We start from the raw sequence: 21,399 nt of genomic DNA, 5'->3' as shown, positions 1-21,399 counted from the left end.
TCATCTCCTGTTTTCACACGCTAATCGATTTTATCAGCTCCACTTACCGTATAGGAGCACTTTGTAGTTCTGCAATTACAGACTGTAGTCCTTTTGCATACTTTGTTAGCCCCCCCTTCACCCTGTTCTTCAGTAGTCTACCATTCAAGGTAATGCACAATTTTGTCACAAGGAGGCATCCAAGTAGCAAAAAGTTAGCAGGCGGTATTAGAAGTGCTGTTTACAGTCAACCTGACAGGAATTCCACAGATTTTCTTTGTCAGTGTCTGTATACTTGAATGAAAGAGATGTACATAAAGTCATTCAGAGTGGTTTGAGGTGAAATGCTTTAGAAGTTTGCCAAATCAGATTTCATCACTGAGGTGGTGAGTGGTGGGAACCAGGGGTTGTGATGAACACCACAGCTATTTTATGTACAATCCAAAACAACCCGTGAACCTACATGTGTCTTCTGAGTTTATATGCAATGTTAATCATGGTAAAATAGTGGTACAGCTGAAAGATTAGGGACTACGTTGCCTTACAACACCCTGCATCCCGGATAGCAGACAGTTCTGGGCCGATTCTGGCTTACATCCGCGAGTGTTGGTTGAGTTCCGGATAGATATTAGGCATGTGGGGCACAACTGGGCCAGAAGGTTTTGACTCATATTTACGTTTAAGGACCAATTCCAGCATAAATGTTGTGGCCCAGCAGTGTGGATAAAGGAAGAGGGCTGCACCTTAATGCTGTGACAGACCAATGCTCGTTGATGCTTTTCAAGTGTTGTACCATCATGGTGGAGCATGTTAGCTTGGAGCTAGCACGTTGTCTTGACAGCAGTGTTAAGTCCTCTTATGTGCAGACATCACCCTTCTGTGTCATTCGGTAGAACCAGGAGAAAACTGCTTAAATCAGGTGCTGTGGTTGTTCACCTGAGGTGATATTTCCTGGTTCTTTGTCAGGAATTCAGAATTTACAACCATTTGTCACTGTGTTTGCACACTGTGAAATTAGACTTAGAAATTAGACCACATACAACCAATTCTAATGAAGTTGGGACGTTGTGTAAAACATAAATAAAAACAGAATACAATGATTTGCAAATCCTTTTCAAACTATATTCAATTGAATACACTACAAAGACAAGATATTTAATGTTCAAACGGATAAACTTTATTGTTTTTTGCAAATATTCACTCATTTTGAATTTGATGCCTTTACATTTAATGTAAAAACTTGCCTTGACGTAGGTTTTGGAGGCATTAAAAAAACTGGATGTCAGCTCCACTGCAAAGGATTCTGACCCAGTAAGTTTCTCTACAACAGAACATTTCGCACCAAACCGCTCTGAATGACTTTAGTTACGTCGCAACCATTTAAGTATTCACACATTTTGAAGCATCGGTGGAGTTCCACCTTAAAAATGGACATTTTTGCCTTGTTAGTTGATGTAATTGGTCATATCATTTATATCATGTAAGCAGGGGTGGACAGTAACGACGTAAATCGCTGCTATCAGAAAAAAAACATCTCTATTTTTGTCGTTTTTCAGTTTTTGACATAATTTGAAAATGTGCGTTGTCCTTTAAATTGTGCGACAATTTCAAGATTAAGAAATGGCCCAAAATGGCACGGATTACATTAAAAGTATTGCTGTCGAAGTTAACGCGATAATAACGCATTAACGCGATCTCAAATTAACGCGATTAAAAAATAGGGCCGTTAACGCAAACTGTATTTGGCCCTGCGAGTCAGCCGTAGTTCATGTTGAGACTTGACCGTGCGCGGCGGCTCTCATTAAGAGTAGAGGAGTGAGTGTCTGTGTTTACATGCAAAGATTTTTGCCAATCCGATTGAAAACAACCGGATTACAGATTCAGACTGAGGTGTTTATTCTCACTCTGCTCAACAATCTGATGAAAATATTCGTTTACATGCTCACTACAAGTAATCCGATGCAGAGTTATGCGCATGCGTGGAGCAGCGCTTAGAGTGAACGTTACCATGACAGCGAACATCACGTGAGGTCCAGTCAGAGGAAGATGAGTTTCCAGTTGGCGCGCTTGTGTTTTTAATTGCTTTAAACTGACGTCAGACTCAGAGAAACGTCCTTCACATGTACTTATAAAGGAAGACGTCGTGCTCTGAGACACAGAAGCTGGACGTCCGTCCCACCGCCGTCTTTTAAAGCTCAGTGTATAAACCTCGTCTGCAGTTTCTGCTCCGCCATGTTAAACGTAATAAGCCTTTCTCTATGACGCGCCGCGCATGCGCAAAACGTTCTTCCACCATCCGATTGGAGTGTAATCGGATTCAGGCGTTTACACGGATATTATTCTTCGATTTAGCGGATTATTTCGAGGTTTACCCACCTCGTTCAATCGGATAGAAATCGTATTCCGAATGGCCTCAGTCTAGTCTAACAGTCAGTCTAACAGACAGTCTCAGGACTAGTCTGTTTCGATTGATGTGTTTACATGGACGTGTTCTATTCCGATTGAGGTATTAGTCGGATTATTAACGGATTACGTGGCTAGTGAGTAGCTGTTTACAGCGCTGTAGTACTGTGGTGTGACCCTGCATGTCTTTAATAAAATCCAACTTGGTGTAATTTATTTTTGTTTGCGCGGTACTGTTGGTTGGTTAGTGCAGTAGTTAACACCTCTGCCTTCTACGCTGTAGACTGGGGTTCAATCCCCACCTAGGCAAAGCACCCTACACTATACCAATAAGGGTCCTTGGGCAAGACACCTAACACCACCTTCGCCTACCTATGTAAAAATAATCAAATTGTAAGTCGCTCTGGATAAGAGCGTCAGCCAAATGCTGTAAATGTACTGTGAAGTTTTCCCTTGTCCCAGCAGTTTGTAACATAAGTACATTTTAGCATAAAATGTGTTCGCCATTTTAATTGTAACATTTCACTTAAAAATCCTTATTTTCTATAACATTTACACAGATTTTTAAAAATGCGATTAATTGCAATTATATGAAATTCTGAGATTAATCGCGATGACGTTTTTTAATCGTTTGACAGCCCTACTTGAAAGCAAAGTGTTTTTTCCTTCTCCTGTAAAGTTAACATTTAGAGATATGAGGTTTTGTTCTGACAGCAGCGAAATGTAATTTGTTACTGTACTTTTTTTCGTTTTTTTTTTTTGTGTGTATCTGTACTTTACTGAAGTTTTTCCATTTTGGTTTTTTTACTTTCACTCCACTACATTTCAAAGTCAAGTATCTTTCTTTTTACTCCTCTACATGTTGCGAAGTCTGTCGTTTCTTTTGGCTTTTGTGCACATAAAAACGTAGCATGTCAAAACAAAAGAAGCGCAAAGCAATCAGGGCACAGCGGTCACTTTGTTTTGAACTTGTTTTGACCTAGTTTGCATAGCTAACCACTGCAAATATATCCACACTATATTTAGGCCACTTTAGCAGGTAAAGCAGGATGGGGTTAGTGCAAACACTGACTGACAATCACACGTCAAAAAATTAGTGAACATATATAACATGCTGCTCTCGACCTTGTGGGTAAATAGAGCACAATATAGAAATATGTCCACATATGCAGTCGAGACTGACGCTGCTTTTTTCTGAATTTCTACAAACACCATTTCATTTTATAGTAAATGAGTTTGGGCTGGTTTATGTTTATGAACAGACGCCTACAGATCAACATAGTAAAGGAGCTCATCTGTGATGCTGAGTTTAAAGCCAGTTTTTATTCAACTTAAACTTGGAACTAAGTTGTAAATAAATCTGAAACTGAAACTTTGCTTGTGTGTAAAAAGTGATTTCAGAGCCACTCGGTTCTCCCTGATGGAAACTGTTTACCTGCAGTGTTTTGTGTTCTGATCATTTTAATAGACGTCAGCGTCACTAATTAATGACGTTCTATTAAAAGACTGGTTTACCAAGAGAGACGCTGGAGGACTTTCACCTGAAATGAGTTCATGAAGCCAGTCTGGTTACAAAAATGATAACAGGACCAGATCAGAGCCAGAATTAATGTTTTAGTACTTTTACCTTTGTTACTTAAGTACATTTGAAGGTAAATACTTTTGTACTTTGATTCAAGTGGACGTCTAAAGGAAGGAACTTTTACTGGAGTAATATTTTACCACCTTTTACATTCCACCTTTAATGGTGCAGCGGTTCTGAGCCTCCAGAGGTTCCAGAATGGAACTGCCTCAAACTTTAAGGTGGAACAGGAAATTTAGGTTGCTAGCTACCAAGACATCAGCATAGTACTAGCAATGTTTTATGCTTGTTATTAAGGACCATAATACACTGACATGACATTAAACTAAGAGAATACAGTGATTATCGTCATTTTTAACAGAGAAAATTCTCACATAACGTTATTTTTTTTTTGGTCACAGCCATCTTTCCGATTTTTTTCTTTTTTCTCATAACACTCCATTTGGAGTAAGTCTCTGAAAAACCTCCGTTTGGAAGTCCATGTAGCCCTAACACTTCGCCCTACCCCTTTATCTCAACAAGAACCAGGACACCCTACCCCTAGACGTGAACATGGGAAACTGAAGGGTAGGGCTAAGTGGTAGGGGCGAGGGGTGAAATGGGATTGGACCTTTGGTTTTGGTTTAGCATTTTCTGCTTCTAACAATGCGAATAATCCCAAACCCATTCAGTGACGTTAAGTTCTGGACTCTGGGGTGGTCCGTCCACTGTTCAGCTTCTTTGTTTGATGTGTCCATCTCCTTTTCTCAGCGAGGTTCTTCTAGAACAGCTACACTTTCACTTACACTGTCCTTTCAGACCCATAGTGCTGAGTGGTCTTCTCACAGTGGAAGGATGGACAGAAACACCTGTGGATGTTTTCAGATCTGAAGCAGCTTGATTTTCTCCTTTCTCTCAAAGTGCTGTTTATCTGATGGGCCTAGTTTTGGTCTACCGGGTCTTCCAGGTGACTGTTAGGAGGCTGTTTTCGAAATCCTGTTTTGGAAATTACTACTTTTTTTCTCATTTGATTTTCTTCTTAATTTTATATGCAGTGAAAAAATCTATTCATATTCCTTTGTTCCTTTATTTCATTTTTCATTTTTGAAAAAGCCTGATTGATTGATTGCCCCATTGATTTACATAAGCTTATCACAGCAAAATGAAGCTTCCAACTTTACTGCTAAAAATGACTAAATTATTCATTTCATCCTGCTCAGAGTCATCTTGTGAACATTCTTTTACCTCTTGGACGTGAGACAGAATACAGCTGCTTAACTTTAAAAAAGGCCGAAAAATGCATTTTCTAGATTCATCGAAAAGCTCCTCCTAACTAAAACAGTTAACTTAGACAGTTTGCAAGATGATTGCGTAAGAACACAAACAAAAATAGAGACGGTGACTGAAGAATTCATCTTGTGCTGTACTTTTCAAAGTAGCCCATGTGACAATTTTGTCATTACCACATTAGAACAGTATATTACGTGATTTCTTGATCTGAAGTCTGTGTGTAGCCCCCGAGGTGCTTGATAAGGCCTCAAAGTCACAGAACTCTTTATCTTCTGAAGATAAACAATGCTCATATGAAGCATCCAGAGTAATGATGAGTTCCTTTGGAATTTCCTAGTTTTCTGCATTGATTGATCATAAAATGTGATCTTTTCTTCAGTGTAGACAAAGAAAATGTGCTAAAGCTAAGAGCAAACAACTACACATTTTCATGTCTTCATTGTGCACATTAATTAAACATTCACAGCACTGGTGGAAAAAATAAGTGAACCCTTGGATTTAATACTTTGCCGATCCTCCTTTGGCAGCAGTAACCTCAAGCAAGCTTTTTCGTTAGCTGTGAATCAGACCTGCACAATATTCAAGAGGAATGTTGGACCATTTTTCCATACAGAGCTGCTTTAGCTCAGCCATATTCTTTGAATGTCTGGTGTAAACGGCTCTCTTGAGGTCATTCCACACACATAACACACGTAAATCACACATAATGCTACTCAGCCAATCAGATCTGTGCAGCATGATGAGCACTGAGACTGGAGTGAATGACGCACACAGGAGAGGAGACGAGGTGAGAAACAGCAGTCAGAGAAGAAAGTGAGCCAGATTATTTCACATGCTGTCATCTAAAAAGAGAAAACAAACATGTTGTTGAAATACGACTGAACTGTACCTTATTTGATTTGATATTCAGTTGACTGTATAAGATGTTGATATAGCTACTAGGCTACTTCAGTAAACAGTATATGGCACTGAATCATAATGTAAATTAGACATTATGATGTTCTAGACCTTCGCTTGAGGAAATTTTCTTTGACTGGACCTTATTGAATTTTAATTAAAGACCTCTGATCTAGTGGGTTATGGTCTGGGGTTTGACTGGGCTACTCCAAAAGATAGATTTTAATTTTTTGAAGCCATTCTGTGGTAGATTTAGTTCAGTGTTTAGGGTCATTGTCCTGCTGCATCACCCAGGTTCCACTGAGCTTCAGTCAGGGTACAGCCACCGTGACAGGATCCTGTACACACTTTAGAAAGATGGTTCTTCATTGGTTCTTCAGCAAAGGTAATGGTTCTGTGTAGAGGCATGAGTTCTATAAATGGTTCTTTGCATGGTGAAATGGGTCTTCAGACTGATGGAGAATGTGTTGTATATGGTTCTATATAGAAGCTTTTTGAAAATGGTTCCTCTGTTGTGACAAGGTTGACATTGTAAAAACAGGAGAAAACTTTTAGAATAATTTGTGAATAATATTTCAGCTCCCAATTTTTGCTTGTTCTTTACTGTAACTAAAACGATGACCTGAATGGCAAAATCATTTTCGTCACAGTTGACCCCTTGTCAAGGTTGGGATGCGAAGTACTGAGAATATGTATTCAGGATACAGAAATAAAGTATCTGTTTTCAGTTTAAGGAACTTTAGGAATAATTTATCCAATTAGGGGTCCTTCAGACACTTTGCTGAATCCGATGAAATACAGCTAAACAAATACACCCCTACTTTAAATACTCCTTCAGAAGCTCCATCCCCCAAGTCATGGACATGCATTGCCAAGGTGAACAACATGGGGCTAGGGAACGTTTTTTTAGATCTTTGTGGCCATTAAACCCTTCGCAAACATTATACAGACAAATACCATAATATAACATTAGAGTGAACAATGACAAAGCAACGCTAACGTTAGCTAGGTTGTGGGTTACTACAGCTACTGCTGTGAAGCTAACCAGTTGCTGTCACAAACATTAGCAAATGGGACAAAACAATACTGACCTATTGGTTCTGGGGAACAGCAAAAGTTAATGTTACCCACCTGTCAAGCAGAAACTGAGCGACCTTCTCATCCCTCAGGTTCGATTTAACCCCTAAACTAGTCATGGCCCACTGGCGGGCCCAAAGTTTACCTGCACACCTCTATAAACTCAGAATATACTCTTTTAAAAAAAGAGCTGTGTAATAATGAAAAGGGCTCTATATAGAACCTTGAATCCTTTGCATGATTAAAGGGTGAAAGGGTTCTTGGAGAATATGCTGTAGATGATTCCTCATAGAACCTTTTTACAAGGGTACTCCTATTGTTACAAGCTTGATATAGTACCCCTGTTGGTGCTATATAGAACCCCTTCACCATCAATCTGAAGAACTCCTTTACACTGCAAAGAACCCTATAATTTTGCATTGGGTTTTTTGAGAGTTCATGGTTCTACATAGAACCATTTTCTTTACTAAAGAACCTTTAAACAGCCATCTTTTTAAGAGTGAACCTCAGCCAGTTTGCATTGACGTCCCTGTACTTACTGAATAATAAGCCTTAGATTCTAATCAGCCTTGGATTTTAAGGGCTTAAGGTGAAACAGGAGAATGCGAACAGGAAGCCAGTTTCAGCCTCCTCAGCTTTCAGAGGTCTCTCCATCGCTGAAACGCCCTTACCTGATCTATGAACTTCTTTCTCAATCTTTGTTCTTCAGATTTTCTTCTCTTTGGCTGTTTCTAAGCCATCTCTCCTTCTTAACATTGCTTGGAGTTCAGCACATGGCCCTCCACGTCCCCCTGTTCTGTGTGCTATCACAAACGGATTGGTTGGAATAGTGTTGTTTGTCTCAGCCTGGGTTGTGTACAGCCAGCGTAGCTAGCTTAACATGAACCATCAAATTCATGCGACATATAAAAATTCTTCTTTCTTTTGAAAACAGAAATATTACAGACGTTGCTGGCATGTTGTAGAAAGACATAGAGACTGCTTGATGTGAAGCAGCTGCAGCAGACTGCAGTAAAAACAAGGCCTACAGCATCTTAGCTCTGTTTAAAGTTAAATCAGTGCTTCCATCCACTTCTTATTGTTTGTCACCACAGTGCAGTAAAACTAAGATATAGCTAGTGTAGCCCAGTGTTTGAGCATTACAGTACACTACTATAACATTTTGCCATCGCTTCTGCAGTAGTTATATGGAGTGGAAGTTAGTTTCGCCCTGCTAACTGGAGATAATCGCGATTCTTGTGAAAAGGGCCCATCAAAGCCAGTAGGCTAGTAGCCTAACCAGTGCTATTCAGTCAGATGTTAGCATTGGAAAACAGAGGCAGCTCTGCGTCAAGGCTCTGTACTGAAGGAGGCACTGTCAAACTGCCTTGAGGTAAAATATATGTTACTATGTGTATTATAAGCTTCAAATAAAACGTGGAATGTATTGTACAAGCTTCAATTGTGTTTAATCTAGAACAGCAAAACTGTTCGTGTGAATTGCTATTAGCTTGGTGCTAACACACTACTAGCATCTAATTTTTCCCCTGGTTTTTGATGGAGTTCTGACATTAATGGTGGTTTGCCACTGTTTTAACAGAGACATCTTGCCTGATTGCTTATTAGCCATTTTAAAATCAGCACACGCACATAGCACAATATCTATTCCGCCTATTAAAGGGAGATACCACCAATTTTTGAAAATCACTGCATTATTCAGTTGTTGCGAGCAGTCATTCAGGCACATTTACATTTACGGCATTTGGCTGACGCTCTTATCCAGAGCGACTTACAATTTGATCATTTTACACAGGAAGGCGAAGGTGGTGTTAGGAGTCTTGCCCAAGGACTCTTATTGGTATAGTGTAGGGTGTTTACCCAGGAGAGGAATTGAACCCCAGGCTACAGCGTAGAAGGCAGAGGTGTTAACCACTACACTAACCAACCAGGTAGTCTGATTTGAATTGCTTCATTGTTTATTTTAGAGAAACTTGCCAACTTGGATTTCTTTTCAGTGGTAGTTATAGGAACCAGGCATCTACAATACAAATGCAGTATCACAGCAGCTTCGGAATGTTATATGTAATGTGATGATGTTAAAATAGTGGAAAGTTTTATCATCATAAAACGCCATCTGACGGCAAGCATTTTCCTGTGATAACGTTCAGCGTGGTGTCTTATATAGACATTAAACTCTTCAGACATCTGGTTCCTATCACCACCGCTGTGAACACTTCTGGCGTATTACGATTCTCCACAACAGAGCATTTCACCACTCTGTTGACTTTGTTTACATCTCAGTGCCTGAGATTTTTAAACTGGAATTCCACTTTAAAACCTGAACTTAAGCTGTTATGCTAATGTATGTTAAACATACCGGGACTCCAAACTATTGCCTTGAGGGCCTCAGTGCTACCCAGTTTAGTGTTCTCCCTGCTTTGAAATGTTCAGCACATTAGCTTATCAAACCCTTCATGAACGAATCAAGTGTGCTGGGACATGGACAACAAACCGTGCAGTTCAGGAACCAGGAATGCACACTGTCAGTCTTATCTCTTATCTAAGTGAACGATATCTGTGTTCAAGAAATGTATGCCACTATCCATACCAGCTTACATTTCTGTTTATATATATGTATGTCTATACACACACACACACACACACACACACACACGCATATATATTTATATATCATCCACTGAAAGACTCTGCACATACTTTCCTCAGATCAGCTCTACAGACTCGGCCTCAGATCAGCTCTACAGACTGGCCTCAGATCAGCTCTACAGACTCGGCCTCAGGTCAGCTCTACAGACTGGCCTCAGATCAGCTCTACAGACTCGGCCTCAGCGCGTTTGTTATTGTTCCACGTGTTCCAAAGTGACATCTAGCTCGTTCTAAGCCCCTCCCCCCCGGGCGGCGCCGATTGGCTGAAGGCGCTGCCATTCAAACTACCCACGTTCTCCCCGTCCGTCCGTCCGTCAACTACACGGAAATGTGGAGCAGTTGTTGTTGTGAAAACATGGACGCGGCGAGCGCAGCGACGAGTTTCCTAACAGCGGCTGTAAAACAGCTCGGCGAGCACGGCGCTGGGAAATGTCACTGATGGGCTCGCCTGACAGCTGTTCAGTGTCACTTTGAGAGCTCAGCGGACCGGAGAGGATGGAGCGGCGGCGGCGCTTGTGGTGTCTGTGCCTGCGGCTGCTGCTCGTGTGTGCCGCGGCTTCACAGGTAAAAGGAGAGAGAAAGAAAAGAAACTGCTGTTTTTGCTGTAGAAGGAAAAGAGTCGGCGGGGAGAAAGCTCTGCGGAGGCGTTCGAATTTCCCCGTTCCACCTTAAATGGTGCAGTCAATACGCTCTGGCGTTTAAGGTGGAACGGGGAAACAAGAACAAGAAGCTGGCGAATAGTCAGCCAACTCCAGCTTGGCGGTGTGGAGGGTCTATTTTTAGTCTTGGGGTTGGGGAGGACAAGCTGGGGGGCGCAGCCATGACCGGGTGACCCCCTGTGTGAAACTAATGAAACTAAAACCGGACCGACTTTATGTGGGAAAGCACCCGAGATATCGAGATATATTTAACCGTGGGCTCGTGTTTTTGTTGTGGCGGGCACACCGAGCCGTGTGAGGGAAACGTCCCTCCGTGAGGCGAAGTTACCGTTACCGTTAAGGCTGCTGGAGCGTTGGAGAGCGCGCGCCGCGCTTTGTGCTGACGAGCTCGCGCTGCGTTGTTTTGAATGGGTGCTGTATTAGCAGCTCTGCTGCTGCGAATCATTGTGGGACTTTTCCATTGTAACAACACTATTATCTCGTTTTAGCCAGCTAAATTAACAAAGAGCAGTGCTCTGTATCAGTAAGCTATGGAGGTTCATTAAAAAAAAAAATCTATAAAGCTCCTAACTATTTTTTTTTCATTCTTAAGTGAGTTGCAATGCCATTATTTCAGGATACTAAGAGGCTGAAATAATGTCTCATTATTTTGAGATATTACCTCATTCTTTTGAGGTGCCAAGTCATTATTCTGAGATACTAAGTAATCCGTTTGGGACACTATACCATTTCTCTCTAGATATTATCTCATTCATTAGAGAGGCTAAGTCATTACTTTGAGACGCTTCATTATTTTGAGATATTATCTTATTATTTTGAGATACCAAGTCGTTATTCTGAGATGCTAAGTCATCAATTTGAGATACCATGCCATTTCTTTCTAGATATTATCTCATTCATTAGAGAGGCTAAGTCATTACTCTGAGAGGCTTCATTATTTTGAGGTGCCAAGTCATTAGTTTGAGACGTCTCTTTTTTCTGATATTATCTCATTATTTTGAGAAACTGTCATTATTTTGAGATACTACCGTTATTTAGAGATATTCTTCATATTTAGAGATATTCAGTATTTTGAGATATTCTTATTAAAATACTAAGTTGTTATTTTGAGATACCATCCTGTTTTGAGATATCTCATTAATTTGAGATGCTATGTCATTTTTTTTGTTGAGGTACTTTCCCACTGTTTTGAGATAGTATCTAAATTTTACAGATATTATTTCATTAATTTGAGATGCTGCATCATTATTATGCGATACTTTCTCATTATTTTGAGAAATGTTCTTGTTATTTTGAGAAACGTTCCCATTATTTTCTTGTTATTTTCATCTAAATACATATTTAAATTTGTTTACATTTTCGTCTCGAAAGCATAAAGCTTCTCAAAGTAATGGGAATATTTCTCAAAATATTGAGATAGTATCTCAAATTAACCACTTAGCAATTCACTTAAAAACAGAGAAATAATAATAAGGTCCTGGACTTTTTGTATGTTAAGTGGCGGGAATGAGCTTCCATAATAAGCAGGAGGGAAAACACAGTGCCGTTATTATTGAAACCATGAATACGTCATTCCGAGTGGTTTGATGTGAAATGCAACATTCAAGAGAAACATAAAGACTCAGAATTCTTTCCAGTGGAGGTGATAGGAACCAGGCGTCACAATGTCTACTACACAAATATAGCCACTTTGATGACTGTACACAAGTTTTTGAGTGTGCTGTTGATACTGCTAAAAGGTTTCGTTGAGGACACTTTTGCCTTGCAGTACCTTGTATTTATCTCTCCACCCAAAATGTTTGAAAGTTTAAAAGCACTTTTTTCCAAAAATGTTTACTGTCTAAAAAAAAAAACGGTCATAAAACAAAGTCTTAGACATCAGGCAGCATATTCATAACCATTTCTTCTAATACCTTCATGTGAGGGAGCTTTCAGAGGCTTTAAACTCTTCAGATGTCTGGCTCTTATCACCACCACTGGGAACTATTGTAGACTTGTGTAACTCACATCAAACCACTTAGAATTACTTTGTTTACATCCTAGCAATTACAGTGTGCAGGCATTCTTAGAAATTGGTGGAATTGGTGGAAGATGAACATCTAAACATCTTTGGCCATCAGGGTCAATCTACTAAAACACTTTCCACCCTACAGGAAGAAAGAAACAGGTAGCATTGCCTCTGTTTGTGCTATTTCAGGACAGATTTGTTACAGTATGGGACTTGATTCATTGTTACTGTGACAGTTTTGAGAATATATATATTTCTTTTTATCTCAAAACATCGTTTAGAATGCATCCACAGCAGAGAGGTACATTCAGGGCCCTGTAAGGCAAAACAGTACCCAAGAAAACTTATCATGCTGAAAAAATAGACTTTAAAAATGAAAATTAGTACAAACGTCAGATTGACCACTATTTTATAATAACAAACATTCCATATGAAAACTCAGAAGACAAGCATAGATTCACTGGTGAATAAACTGCTTCCTCTGATTCCTCTCACCACCCCTGTGAAGAAGACAAAGTTAGTAAGTTTCACAATGAACCACTTCACATCCAGCCACTCGGAATGACTTTCTTTCCATCTCTATGAGTGAAAAAGTCCCTTAAATTACTGTATCTTTGCAAGTCATCCAGTGGTGTGAGCGATTCATACCATTCACCGATACACAGTTTAATGTGCGTTAAGATACATGGAGGCAGAGAGGTAGAGATATTTAGGTGCTCACTACTTATAAGAAGATTTGAAGAAGAGTGGTTCATATTACGGAGGTAAAATGAAGTTTTGTGTTGCATTAATTAGGAGCTTGAACAGCCATTGTACCACCTGTCTATGTGATGCAAATAAAGGTGTGGCTCGTCCTGCCAACACTGTTTATGAACTGTTCAGTTCAGTTAAAGTAAATGGTTATATCCTTCACACACACTTTTTTCAGCTTTTCAAGTGTGAATGCTTGTGTGCTTTGCTCAACGGCTGTTGAGCAGGATATCCTGGTTAATGCTAACATAGCAGTCTACACACACACACACACACACACGCGCACACACACACACACACACACACACACACACCTTGGGAACACAGTGGATGTTTCAGACGGCATATCAGGTGTCAATTATTTTTAAGTAGTGTGAGCTTTAACAGTGCTACTAGATCATGTTCACTTTCTGGTGTGTTATTTTATTCGTCTTTCTTACAAAATCACATTTGAATGAACACCACTAAGTGATTCGATTTCCTTTCTTTCTCCATGATGATTGTTCTGCAGATCAAGGCTGAGGGAAGGTGTTGAGTTGGAAACGCAAACAAATCGAAGCGTATGGTGCACACTGTGACGTTATGCTAAGTGCTGTGCCTAACAACACCCTTTTCCAGTTGACCAAAAAAATTGCATAATTTGAACATGCCTTCAGAAAGTCGTGACTAATGAACAGATTATGTGGCAATGCAATGTGGGAAAAGAATAATACACTGACCCCACAGTTAACATTGTTAACTGCTGACTGCGTCAACAACAAATGGGAAATGTGATTTTGAAAACGAAGTATTCTGCAAAAATCAGAGACCAGACTTTATTTATGTAATTTCCACTCAAAAAGGCCATTAAATACACATTACTTGTTTTTCACTGTCAGGAAAAAAGCAAGAAACGTGTATTCAGTGGAAAATTATGCGGACGCTTCCAACAGTATAATATCAGATGTATCAGTATTTAAATCATCCACTGTTTACTTTTAAGCAAAGCCATTTCCGAACTCACACCAATATGTGACCGCTGTGTTCTTCCAGCGCTTTTGCCAAAAACATCACTGACATTATGTTCCCCTTTAAAGAGATACTAACATTCACACAAGCAACTATCCAAACTCCCTTTAGTTGACTTGCAGATTTCTTTCTCATGTTAATCTAAAGTCGCTGAAGGAAACATTTATGAGGAGATTAGATAAGGTAACATCCATAAGCATATGAGTTTTACATGCTTACACACACACACACACAGACATATACATATGTGCTCTCATAACTATATAACTTACATATTAGTTCCACAGTAGTTACAATGGAGAATAAGTGAAAAACAAGAGCTTCCAAAACTAGAATTTTCTTAAAATTTAGAGTACTAAAAGTGAAAATGGGACTCCTAACAACCGCGCAAGACCTGGTAGACCCTCAAAACTGTCCCCATCAGATAAACAGCATTTAAAGCTTTCATCTGTGAGAGATAGGAGAAAATCAAGCTGCTTCAGATCTGAAAACATCCACAGGTGTTTCTGTCCATCCTTCCACTGTGAGAAGACCACTCAGCGCTATGGGTCTGAAAGGATGTGAAGCTGTCAAGAAGAACCTCAGTGAGAAAAGGAGATGGACACATCAAACAAAGAAGATTTCTTGGATTGTGTGTGTGTGTGTGTGTTTGTGTGTGTGTGTGTGTGTGTACACACACACACACACACACACACACACACACATATATATATATATATATATATATATATATATATATATATATATATATGTGTGTGTGAAAACAATACACAGTTTATGTACACACTATATATCCAAAAGTATTCACGCACTCATCCAAATCATTGAATTCAGGTGTTCCAATCACTTCCATGGCTACAGGTGTATAAAACCAAGCACCTAGGCCTGCAGACTGCTTCTACAGACATTAGTGAAAGAATGAAAGAATTTGTGAAAGAATCGCTCTCAGGAGCTCAGTGGATTCCAGCGTGGTACCGTGATAAGATCCCACCTGTGCAACAAGTCCAGTCATGAAATTTCCTCACTACTAAATATTCCACAGTCAACTGTCAGTGGTATTATAACAAAGTGGAAGCGGCTGGGAGATGTTAACCACTACACTATCCCAACCCACTATATTTATCACACTAACCACAATAATCACATCTTCTCTCTGTTTCAGTGTGCAGGAAGCAGCTCCGTTACTCTCCCTGAATCTCTGCTTTTTGTCTCTACGCTGGATGGGAGTTTACATGCTGTGAGCAAAAAAACAGGGGATATCAAATGGACACTGAAGGAAGGTACCTGTATACATTTAAGCTGCTGTCCATTCTCTTATCACTGTTTCTCCGCCTTTGGAATGTGGTGTAGATTTATAGCCCAGGTTTGGGGAAAAGCGGGTCGACTTTCAGTAGAAAAGTAAATTGAGTTCAGCTTCTTTTATTATAAGGGTTTAAAATGACATCACCGTCTATTTGACTGGAAAGAGGACGAAGTACATTTTGGAACCACCCGTGGTTCCATGGAGTTTAAGAGGCATGCCCAAATAATCTTTTTTTTTTTTTCCATTTCCCATCTCTCGCAGATCCCATCATTCAAGTTCCACTTTATTTGCCAGAGTAAGCATGCATGGCTTTTTTTTTATCTGTTTGTTTTTTTTTTTTTTTTGTCTTTTTTTTTGAGCCTGTTGATCTGAATGCCATGCTTTACCTTCCGTAGGCCAGGTTTCCTCCCTGACCCTAATGATGGCAGTCTGTATGTGCTTGGAGGCAAAAACAAAGAAGGTCTTATGGTGAGTGTATTGATCCACCTCCATCAGTTTCTATGAATTATAAGGGCATGCTTTTGTAAATGATGAGATGTTTCTTCTCTGTGCAGAAACTGCCCTTCACTATTCCAGAGCTGGTCCATTCATCTCCATGCAGAAGCTCAGATGGAATCCTTTACACAGGTAAATCTTCCTGCTAACTTCTGCTTTTTGCATGATTTTTGCTCTTGACCTCATGTGTCAAACACAAGCTTCGCAGGCCAGACGCAATCTTATCTAAAGGTTTTAAAATTTTCTATTAATATTATCTCGTTTCACAATGTGCTGCAGTAAAGTCCCCAACATGCACTGCAAAGTTTTACAGCATTTTTGGCTGATGCTCTTATCCAGAGCAACTTACAATTTGATCAGTTTATACAGGTAGGCGAAGGCGGTGTTAGGAGTCTTGCCCAAGGACTCTTATTGGTATAGTGTAGGGTGCTGCCCAGGTGGGGTTTGAACCCTAGCGTAGAAGGCAAAGGTGCTACCCACTACACTAACCAACTACAACATAATGTGCTCCCTGGCTCTTCTACCCCAACAACAATCTATGGGACAGCAGTTACACCTCAATTCCGCAGTTCTACACAATTCCACACCAGTCATATCGCCAAACACACTAACTGCAGTTAATCCTGGGGAGATTTACATTTTGAGTATTTCAAGTATGCATGGAATATTTTCTCTTCCTGTTGAATTGTATTTTGAATAAACAATGGTCAGTTTTTACAATATATATATATATATATATATATATATATATATATATATATATATATATATATATATTTTATGGCCCTTTTAGTGGTTGAGTTTGACACCCTTGCTCTAGGAAAATTTCAGAAGCTCACCAGCAAGTTCTTATCCAAGCATACTTGATAGGCCAGGACAAAGTTAATTAGCATTTACCCATTATTCTGTTAGGAAAACCAAGTGGGTGGTATGCAGAAAGTACTCATGCAGCATCAGGATGGAATAATGTGTAATAGATCATTGCACATTGAGGGAAAAAAACAAGTGATTTTTGTAAAAGAATAACCAGCGAGGTCACATAGACTCTTTGGCAACTCATTGTTGACCTATTGCAGGTGTATCAGCTAGCTTTGACACAGTGTTGATATATTCACCAAAATCTTTCAAGTTAAGGAGGTCGAGAGGCTTTATTGTCATTTTGGCTATATATACATTCCTCCAGGACCAACACAGGAACACAAGTGTGATACAATGCAATAAACACAGTGCAGTCCATACAGCACAATAAATGCAAAAGACTTACAATAAATACAAAAACACAGTGCATGGTATTGACAATATGTAGACTGTGCAATGCAGGATGTAACATACTATAACATGATAGCAGATAGTCTAGCATTTATGAGCATAGCAGTTACAGAACAACAGCAGTGGCATACAGTATTTGGATGAGACAGTATTCTAGCAGCCAAATTGTTATAGAAATGTATCAGTGTTATCAGTATCATTGCTGTGAAGATCGTTATGCTGTTCCACCTTTTGTGCAAACTAATATCCTTCTGTTGACTTTGAGTTCATGAGTAAGGGCAGCACCCGTTGGTCATGTTTAACTGAACTGCTCAGAACAGGAGTTCTTGTTCCTGTTCAAAAGGTCAGAAATGTTTGGGGTATAAGGGAAGGAATGCCTGAGGCTTGCCAGGTCTTCTTAAACTGAGCCGCTCAAGAAATGAGCTTTAAAAAGACCCTGTAACCTTTTGAGATAGTCTTGCGTAGTCTTAACTCACTGTGTTTGCTTGTTTCGCGCAGGTAAAAAACAAGACACATGGTTTGTGGTGGATCCCCAGACAGGTGAAAAACAGACAAGCTTAAGCACTTCTTCCTCCGACTCCATCTGTCCTTCCGCTCCTCTCCTCTACATTGGACGCACGGGTTAGCACACACACAGCATCCATTTCTGCCCAACAGACCTACTTCTGCATTCATTTACATAGTAAACGTACATGATTGGATGATAAAGTAAGGCAAATAATCAGCAGAGTGAATGCACAGGGACTCGGAGGACAATACTCAAGGGCCAATTTTCCAAGACCTAGATTAGGCCCAGATATTCACCACTACCCTGCATTCACACCGGCACCGACGTGATCTGATGCAACAAACCAGCCGGAGGCCTTTATTTTTCATAGAGAGCAATTTGCGGCAGAAAGAGGCGGCACGAACATTGGCGACGCAAAGTAGGCGGAGTCGTCAACGCAACAAAGTTCAGCAGACTTTACGCAAATAAGGAGCGAAGCGATGTGGCGATTACCAATAGGAAGTGAGCATTGAGCCAGAGAACTTGTAGAGAGGAGAATTGCCACTCTGCAATGTGTTCTGGGTTTCTCAGACGGCAGAGGGCGCTCCAGAGCGAGTCCGAAATGAATGGATTGAAATGGAGCATATGAGCAAATGCAATTAGTTCCTGAGCACTGAATAGCACAAAACATTTTAACACTGCTTTTATATTTTAAGAGCTTTTAAACTCGAGTTCTAGGAGTGCCAGTGACCGCGAACAGCCAATGACCTGCTCTGCTTGCATCAGCACTCGTTAGCATTTATTCCCCTCTTCTGCTGCTCAAAACCCATTTACTGTAGAAGAAAGGAGATATAGAGATCATTTTTCTTTGTTTTTTTAGTGAAATACGTTCTTCTGTTGTCTAAAATTAAAGGAAAGTTCTGGAGAAGTGATTAGAAACTATTTTAACTTTTTCGGTTTTAGCCATTGAGCACCATTTACTCCCATTCATTGAGGACTCACTCATGGGCACCCTCTGCTATTTTTCAGTCCTGTCTTTGATATAAAAGGGGAAATAGGAAGTGTCCAGGTTCCTCATAAACCAGCTCTGATTGAGCAGCGTAATATGCACTTTATCTCCGTCGCTGTGAAACAGTACGCTCCGTTTTTGGTTCCTAGATAATTGTTCCTACTACAGGTGGCTGCAATAGACAACAATTACAAAGGCCAAATACTGTTTTCCTCTCCAGCTGACGACACAGACACAGTAAAAATAAACAGACAGGCGATTTCTGAAACAGATTTTTTATTTCTAGAAGGAATACATCTGATTTGTGCTTGGCGTCAGTGAAACCAATGTTCGCTTGATTTCAGAAACAGGCGATGAGACGAAGAGTCGCTGCTGGTGTGAACGTAGGGTTACAAAAAATGCATCGGCAGAGAAACGTTGTAGCTTTAACACATGCAAATTGTGTTTTTTAATCAGACAATGTAGTACAGCCAGAGAATCGTTGAAGCTCTTAAGAACTCCCCCTAACTTCCTGAGTGCCATTGTGGGATGGAATACGGATCTAGGTGCTCAACCAGGGTACACATAGTTTTGGATTTGGAATATTAACCATACTATGCTATCTAATGAAAAAAGAGCTGTGAAAGAAACAACAAAGTCCATGCTGTGCACATGCACACATAAACACACTGGACGGTTACCACGATCTTAAACATTGTTTTCATAATGTCTGTAGTCCAGCTCTCTCGATCAATACTCATGTCCACTGTAAAACCATTTTCCTTTCCTCTGATGTGTTGTAGAGTACATGATCACCATGTATGACACAAAAACACAGGAGCTGAGGTGGAATGCCACCTACAACGACTACTCTGCTCCTCTATACGATGATCAGAAATACGACTACAGTAAGTTCGACATAACCGCATACATTCAGCTCAGTGTCACAATATGAAACTCCAACATGCAGGGCACTAGCTTTTTCATTGAGAACTGTATCATTCGCATGCATGTGAATGGAATCATTTTATAGCAATTGTTGCTGCATTAAGCACTTGAGAGACCAACTAGTTTAATATAGATGCATCTTTTTACACTGTTACCTCATTCTAAGCTTGTGGGAAATGACCAGCTTTGCACTGTGTTGTAACTCCCCCTCTACTAGCCTTTCTTACAGAGGGCATAGACCACTGAAGTCATGTTGTCATTCTGTAGTTGGTGTCATGCCCATATTAGAAACTCTTGGTCTGTTCTTTTTTATGGCAAAAATGAATGAGATTTTCAAAAAATGCTGCTGTGTGGTCAACCAAAAAATCTTGATACGAAAAATACCCCAAAACATATGAGCAAGCTTTGTCAAGTGTGGTGGTCAAGTTGCTTTGGCATTAGTAGAGTACATTAGTAGCAATACAGTCAGAGCAGGTACTATTTGGGTGGTGGGTCATTCTCAGCACTGCAGTAACACTGATTAAACACCTCAGTGTTTAAAACTGGACACCAAACAAAAAAAAAACAGTCAACAGCGTCCTGTGGGCAGAGGATGACCAACACAAACTGTGCTGACACACGTGAGCTACTGTCTCTGACCTTTACATCTACCAGGTGGACCGAAAACGTAATAGAGTGTACAGTGAGTGGACACAGATTCACTCATACCAGCACAACACATAATAGCACACCACCACCACCACGTCAGTGTTACTGCAGTGCTGAGAATGATCCACCACCCAAATAGTACCTGCTCTATGACGGTCCAGGAAGGGCCCAACCACTAAAGAACAGGGTAAAAGGGGGCTAACAAAGTCTGCAGAGAAACAGATGGACTGCACTATAGTGCACCTATATAGTAAGTGGAGCTGATATATACACATATATAGTATATTGAGTCAGTTTTTTGTATGTGTTTGTGGTCATACTCGGAATGATTTTAATTGATATGCATATGCATATGTATCAGAGATGTCCCACTTTGCGTCCAGCGGGGATGGCCTGGTGGTGACTGTGGATCGGGACTCTGGTGAGGTTCTGTGGATGCAGAAGTTTGACTCGCCAGTGGCTGGGTTCTACTTATGGACCCAAGACAGCCTGCGCCGAGCGCCACACCTGACTGTAGCCACAGAAACTCTGAGATACCTTACATTCACCTCCCAGAACACTCAGTCTCACACCATGAAATGGGCCTACCAGTTCACCCAGGAGCAGCACAGCACCAAGACCCACCTTGTGTAAGACATCTATTGCTGTGCACGTTGATATTAATACTCTGAATACCCCATGTTTTTAGGAATGGCTGTCAGTTCTCAAGGCAGATAAATTGACGGTTAATCAGTATAAATAGGTCATTTCAGTATATTAATTACCACTTACTAACTTCTCAGAAAAAGAAAATTGGGCTATTTCGTGTGTGAAGTGTATACACACATATGGAGATGCAGGGAATGTAGTTTGGGTTTTTTTGTGTAATATTTATTTATTTGTTTGTTTGTTTGTTTATTTTCAGTCCTACACTGTATGTTGGGAAGATGGATTCACATCTTTATGCCTCCACTTCGCTTGTGCATGAAGGAGTTGCTGTAGTG

General features: G+C 40.2%; 1 protein-coding gene across 2 annotated transcripts in view; it reads left to right on the top strand.

Moving 5' to 3' along the window:
* The first annotated feature begins 10,172 nt into the window (after positions 1-10,172).
* ern2 (endoplasmic reticulum to nucleus signaling 2) overlaps positions 10,173-21,399 on the top strand; it is a 30,655-nt gene continuing 19,428 nt past the window's right edge. For both annotated transcript variants that reach the window (XM_017717290.2, XM_017717289.2), the window contains exons 1-9: positions 10,173-10,417; positions 15,441-15,558; positions 15,843-15,876; positions 15,977-16,049; positions 16,136-16,208; positions 17,844-17,966; positions 19,624-19,728; positions 20,778-21,045; positions 21,321-21,399. In XM_017717290.2, coding sequence (XP_017572779.1) covers positions 10,349-10,417; positions 15,441-15,558; positions 15,843-15,876; positions 15,977-16,049; positions 16,136-16,208; positions 17,844-17,966; positions 19,624-19,728; positions 20,778-21,045; positions 21,321-21,399 — 942 coding nt within the window. In that variant the 5' untranslated portion in view covers positions 10,173-10,348. The remainder of the gene's footprint in view (positions 10,418-15,440; positions 15,559-15,842; positions 15,877-15,976; positions 16,050-16,135; positions 16,209-17,843; positions 17,967-19,623; positions 19,729-20,777; positions 21,046-21,320) is intronic.

Source organism: Pygocentrus nattereri, chromosome 12 (assembly GCF_015220715.1).
Source record: "Pygocentrus nattereri isolate fPygNat1 chromosome 12, fPygNat1.pri, whole genome shotgun sequence".
Lineage (NCBI taxonomy): Eukaryota > Metazoa > Chordata > Actinopteri > Characiformes > Serrasalmidae > Pygocentrus > Pygocentrus nattereri.
The sequence above is the reverse complement of the archived record's forward strand: the minus strand, read 5'-3'. Positions and strand labels throughout refer to the sequence as shown.